The sequence below is a fragment of the Paroedura picta genome, chromosome 3, assembly GCF_049243985.1.
Source record: "Paroedura picta isolate Pp20150507F chromosome 3, Ppicta_v3.0, whole genome shotgun sequence".
Taxonomy (NCBI): Eukaryota; Metazoa; Chordata; class Lepidosauria; order Squamata; family Gekkonidae; genus Paroedura; species Paroedura picta.
Window position 1 is genome coordinate 125,454,828 of NC_135371.1, and position 6,227 is coordinate 125,461,054.

At 43.5% G+C, this 6,227-nt stretch overlaps 1 protein-coding gene across 2 annotated transcripts in view; it reads left to right on the forward strand.

Moving 5' to 3' along the window:
- LOC143832750 (myosin-3) overlaps window positions 1-5,844 on the forward strand; it is a 38,597-nt gene extending 32,753 nt beyond the window's left edge. For both annotated transcript variants that reach the window (XM_077327601.1, XM_077327603.1), the window contains exons 33-40: window positions 97-405; window positions 499-702; window positions 963-1,088; window positions 2,277-2,447; window positions 2,956-3,060; window positions 3,146-3,241; window positions 3,373-3,510; window positions 5,686-5,844. In XM_077327601.1, the coding sequence (XP_077183716.1) occupies window positions 97-405; window positions 499-702; window positions 963-1,088; window positions 2,277-2,447; window positions 2,956-3,060; window positions 3,146-3,241; window positions 3,373-3,510; window positions 5,686-5,709 (1,173 nt within the window). In that variant the 3' untranslated portion in view covers window positions 5,710-5,844. The remainder of the gene's footprint in view (window positions 1-96; window positions 406-498; window positions 703-962; window positions 1,089-2,276; window positions 2,448-2,955; window positions 3,061-3,145; window positions 3,242-3,372; window positions 3,511-5,685) is intronic.
- The last annotated feature ends 383 nt before the right edge of the window (window positions 5,845-6,227 follow it).

The window sequence follows — 6,227 nt, forward strand, 5'->3', positions numbered from 1 at the left end:
ATGGTAATTTCAGTAAGAGGATATATCCACAAGGAATACATTCAACTGCCTTGAGCCAAATGTCAGTATCCATATGTCCTATTTTTCCTTCTGTAGGCAGCACTTGAACATGAGGAGGCTAAAATACTTCGCATCCAGCTTGAGCTGACCCAGGTAAAATCTGAGATTGACAGAAAGATTGCTGAGAAAGATGAAGAAATTGATCAGCTAAAGAGGAACCACCAGAGAACAGTGGACACAATGCAAAGTGCTCTGGATGCAGAGATACGGAGCAGGAATGAAGCTATGCGGATTAAGAAGAAGATGGAAGGGGATCTGAATGAAATGGAAGTTCAGCTGAGCCACGCCAACCGCCTAGCAGCTGAAACACAGAAGCACCTCCGGAATGTTCAGGGGCAGCTCAAGGTAACTTCCTCAGTAACCTTTTCTACAAGACATATACAATTATTTTCTTAAGACAATATTGGCACCTCTGAACATATTGCTGTTTGCCTTTAGGATACACAGCTGCATTTGGATGATGCTCTCCGAAGTCAAGAAGATCTGAAAGAGCAATTGGCCATGGTTGAACGTAGGGCAAACCTGATGCTGGCTGAAATCGAAGAGCTCCGGGCCGCTCTGGAACAGACCGAGAGGGGCAGGAAGATAGCTGAACAAGAACTTCTGGATGCCACTGAGCGTGTGCAACTCCTACACACCCAAGTATGTAATATATATTTAATTCAGCAATCTAAAATGTGCATTTCTGGATCAGACCAAAAGCGGATCTGCTGCAGAATTCTGTGCCCAACAATGGCTACCCAGATGGTTCACAGAAGTTCACAAGCAGAACACAGATGTAAATAGTCTTCTGTAAATAGTCCTCAACATGTGATAACCATGAGTTTGACAGGAGTAATTTCATCATGATTGCTACAAATTGCTGAAAAGACAAACTTATCCTCATTCTGTCTCTTCTTCAGAACACTAGCCTGATTAACACAAAGAAGAAACTGGAAACTGATATTTCTCAACTTCAAGGTGAAGTAGAAGATGCCATTAAAGAGGCCAGAAATGCAGAAGATAAGGCCAAGAAGGCAATTACAGATGTAAGGCTTCATCTGACAATTTTAGTGTTTGCCACAAAGGTCCCCCCCCCTATTAGCAAGTTTATGATATGAGCTTATTTGAAGTTCAGATGCAGGACGCTGAGGCATTCATCACAAGACAAGTGAACTTGTATGTCAGTGAGAATCACAAGTGACCCCAGACGATTCATATCTTGCAACTTTAAAAATCAGCATAAGTTATCCATACAGAAGTATTATGTTCGTAAAGAAAGGGGGCAAAGCAGGTGACACACTAAGGCAGCCTTTCTCAACCTTTTTACAGTTGAGAAACCCCTGAAATATTTTTCAGGCTTTGAAAAACCCCAGAAAGAGGTGTGAGCATGCAGAAATATGGCTAGGAAGCATAACTGTGTCCAGACCCACGCAGGCCCCTTCCTACCCCCCCTCCAGGTCAATCACTGACCATATGTGGAAGGGTGGGTGGGTCAACATGACCATATATAGTCATATCACCTAATAATTGTTTTAAAAATTTAAAAATATATTAAAATTAATTAACTCCCACCCATTCAGGAAACTATCAAAAAAAACCCCAGGGTTTCACAAAACCCTGGTTGAAAAACCTTTATCTAATGCTACAGGAGAGAAATGATAGGGAAGGAGTATTCCTAAATATAGCCTTGAGCTAGAAGCCTAAACTCCAGGTCTCAGGTCAAGCAGCAGTCCAGGAAATGAAATGCATGATTTAGAATTAATAAGTCTTGTGTAAACATTGACTCTGTCCAGTTTGCCCTTTACTTTCTTTCACTTTTAGCTAACGTGTTGGGCCCAGTGTGATTCTGTACACTTTCCTAGCCACACTTTCAGGCCCTTCCTTGAGAGAGAGGGCCTGCCTATATTGCATATCAATTAAACTGACACCTTTCAGCTTTACAGGATAATTTTTCATGAATCCTGGTCTATACTCTTGAAGGGTGTCACATGCTCATACCATGAAATGGGATACCATGCTTCCACCATTAGTATTATAAAGATACTAAATGTTTCTATACAATATTATATGGTCAGCCCAGCAGGTTGTTAGCTTGAGTCAGTGTTGATGCATTCATTTGACCTTCTTGTTATGACAGGCTGTTTGGGGGGTCAAAACCGAGCTGAGCTCTGCCTTTGTTCTTAGCATACTTCCTTTGACAACTGTTAATCCAAATGTATTGTATACATTTCAAGGCGGCCATGATGGCTGAAGAGCTAAAGAAAGAGCAAGATACCAGTGCCCATCTGGAAAGGATGAAAAAGAACCTGGATCAGACAGTGAAAGACTTGCAGCTTCGCCTGGATGAAGCAGAACAGCTTGCCCTAAAAGGCGGAAAGAAACAGATCCAGAAAATGGAGGCCAGGGTATTATTATTATTATTGTTGTTGTTGTTGTTGTTGTTTAATGTATATCCCGCCTACCCCCGGAGGCTCGAGGCGGGTCACATAAAATCAATCCCCTAAAAACAGTAACAAGAACAATAAAACACAGTACACCAATCACAACAAGGCAAGACAAGAATGGTGGCCAGGTTCATGCAACTAACCCAATTTCCATAACCCCACTAAAAGGAAGCAAAAGAAAAAAAAAGGGGGGGGCTGATGGCACACGCAACCGCCACATTTGTGAGGGGGGGGGGCGGATCTCCTTTGCTGCTCAGCCTTAACCAAAAGCCTGGCAGAAGAGCTTTGTCTTGCAGCCCCTGTGGAATGTTGAAAGTTCCCACAGGGCCCGCAGCTCTTCCGGGAGCTCATTCCACCAGGTCGGGGCCAGGACCGAAGGTATACTCTGGGATCAAAGGAGGGGGAGTGACGCACTGTCCGAAGTCTCTTGACTCAGGTTTGCCAAGCCATGTCTCATTTGCCCTCCTAGATCCGAGAGCTCGAGTCTGAACTCGAGGGAGAGCAGAAGCGAGCGACAGAAGCCATCAAAGGCATTCGCAAGTATGAGCGGCGAATCAAGGAAATGACTTTCCAGGTAAGAGGAATGCCAAGCATCTTGCCTCACAGTTCTCCTTCTCCTTGACAGTGTTCAGCATCTCCTAATGTGCTGCTTCTTCTAGGGTGAAGAGGACAGGAAGAATGTGATCAGGCTGCAGGATTTGGTGGATAAGCTTCAGCTGAAAGTCAAATCCTACAAGAGACAAGCAGAGGAAGCTGTGAGTCCAAAGATACAAGCAGCCTTTTATTTTTGCCATTTGAAAAATAGGCCCATGCTTCTGATTTTGGTAACACAGATCTTCTGAGCTTTTTGGACTGACATCTTTTGTATGGTTCATTCTGCTTGCAGGACGAACAATCCAATGTCCACCTCTCCAAATTCAGAAAAGCACAGCACGAGCTGGAAGAGGCTGAGGAAAGGGCTGATATTGCTGAGTCTCAGGTCAATAAGCTCCGAGCAAAGACCAGAGAAGTTTCTACCACAAAGGTAAGAGTTTTTTCACATCAGGATGCAGTTGTTGCAGACGAGAGAGACATATGAGACTCACAAGCTCAGAGTAAAGTCCACAGAACAGACCAATCGATTTCACACTCAGTTTTGGAAGAATTTCCTTCATCTTATGATTAATTATTGTTTTTCTTATGCAGAACTCTTTTTGAAGCAATGAACTTGAACAGGCTCAAAATCAGTTAACTATGATATTGCAAAGAGCTCTGTAGTTAATTCCATCTTACAAGGGTGCTCTGGTCATTTGGTCCAGGGCTAGTTTATCCATGTAGCACCTGTGATGGGTTTCACACTTCCAGAGGCCTCCTGCAGTGCCTCCACCCCACAGAAGAGCCTCATGGTATGAGGTTGTTAGGATTGCAGCATCAAAGTGCCGGGATAGGAAAGAAGGCATTGTACAGATGCAGCCCTAGAATGTGGAGCCAAGAGATCAGATGAGAACTAAGAGCGCATCAGCGCACACATGGTCTCTGTGCTGCAGTGGGGAGAAGAAGCTTGCTTCGTCTTCTTCCATCCGAGCCCCATCCCTTTCTTTCCCGCTGCTGTCTTGCTGTCACTGCTGCTCCTTCCTCCGTGGTCTTCCTCTTTTGCCATATTGCCTCCACTGCCCCCCTCGCATGGGACCAGAAATGAGGAAGCAGCAGGTGAGTTGGAGGCCCCCTCCTTTGCTCTTTCCAACACTCTCTTGACAGGGACGTTTTTTAAAAAGTGGGAATGGTTGATGGAACTGTTTGAGGACACTTTGAGTGACACCCCTTTCCTCTGTGCTCTGCTAGGGCCCTACAAATCCTTAAGCTGCCTCTGGTGCTACGGGCCCTGTGAATCTTTAAACTGGTTCTGCTCTGGTCAAGGAAAACATCCTAGTGCATTTCACAATTCTTTGTAATGTCATGGTCAGCTGATTTTGAGCCTGTTCTAACTTGTGGTTTCAAAGAGCTCTGCATAGGACTAACTGTTATTAATCATAAGCTGATGAAGGGGATTCTTCTGAAATGGACTGTGAATCGATTGGTCTGTTCTGCTTATGAACTCTGTAATATGTTGAATGTTACCTGAATTCCTGATCTGTGACAATTGTGTGTTCTTGCAAGTGTTATTGCTGGGGGTCCTGTTGTGCTGTGTATTGACTGGCTCTGCACCCTTGGACAGTTGTGTGAACACAATGGCTGAACTTGAACAAGTGTCAAAGAACACCCTGGAAAGTCTGCAGACCGGATGCTGATGTCTATATGACGTTTATAAGACTGTTATGACAAGTGGCCTCTCCCCATTGTCCCTCGAGACTCTAGATAGTCTCACTGCTGAAGCAAAGCAGGCACACTTGTAGTCAAAATATGGAATAGTCCCATGTCACACTGAGGAAGATGACAAAGTGAGCCACTGTCAAGTTTCACCTCCCATTTGACTCTCTTCTTTATTCTATAATTGATTGATCTGCCCCTCCTGCACTGGACTGTGCCTCTGGGCAGTTTATTTATTTATTTTAAATATATATGAGAAAGGAAGGAGAAGAAACTGCAGCCCACCACAGAAGCTGTGCTTTATTGTGCAGAAAAGAACTGGGTTAAGATAGATTCTGATGTTATGTTTGTAGTCAAGTCTGCATATACTTATTCATACAGATTAGTGACTGTGTGTGTGTCATATGCTATAAAATCGTAGCTGACTTATGGTGACCCAAAGCAAGGGAATTTCAAGGCAAGTGAGAAGCAGAGGAAGTTTGTTACTGCTTTCCTCTGCAATCTTGCTTCGTAGTCTCCCTTCCAAGTGCTGGCCATGCTCATTTTCTATACTACAGCTTAGTGTAGTGGTTAAGAGCGGTGGCCTCTTATCTGGAGAGCCAAGTTTGATTCCCCACTCCTCCACATGCAGCCAGCTGGGTGACTTTGGGCTAGTCACAGTTCCCTCAGGGCTCTCTCAGCCTCACCGACCTCACAGGGAGAGGAAGGGAAGGCAATTATAAGCTGCTTTGGGACTCCTTCAGGTAGTAAAAAGCAGGGTACAAAAAACAAGCTCTTCTTAGTTTCTGAGATTTGACAATACTGGGAAATAACATGCTGCCTTCTGTCCCAAGAATAATGACTGCTCCTATATGTTTTCTCCCAAAAATGTAATTTGAATCAAGCTGGGATTTTTGTTTTTGTGTTTTGGCAGGTGGTGATAGAAAGTGAAGAATGAATCTACTGTAGTATCAAAGCTGGGAATGTATGCAAAATGTATATGTCCCCGGATGTTTTTGAATGCTATAGTAGCCCTGTAGTCTTTCCTTACTGATGCCAGTAGAAAATAAATTGTGCTTTGCTTAAAAATTCAGTGATTGTTCTTTGTGATACTGCCTAAGCCTCTTACAGCACTGTTTTTCAGAAGGATGAATTGTTTTGCTATGTTTCTTTAGCCAAGGAGAAGTATAGTGCTGATCTGTGAGCAAATCTTCAGATTATCATTCTGGGCTGACTAGTAAACAATGATAGTATTACAAAAAGCAAATATATTTATAACCAAGTAGGCTAACTCATCCATACTGTGAGTCGTTCCTTTCTTTCCAAGCTGCAAACTTTGATAAAAAAAAAAAACTGAATTCATACTCGTTACCAATTCAACATATCTGAAGAACAACAAAGAAAGCCAGCTGGGCAGAATTCACACTTTTGTTGCTGAAGTTTTGGAGCTCCTTCCTTCCTTCCTTCCTTCCTTCC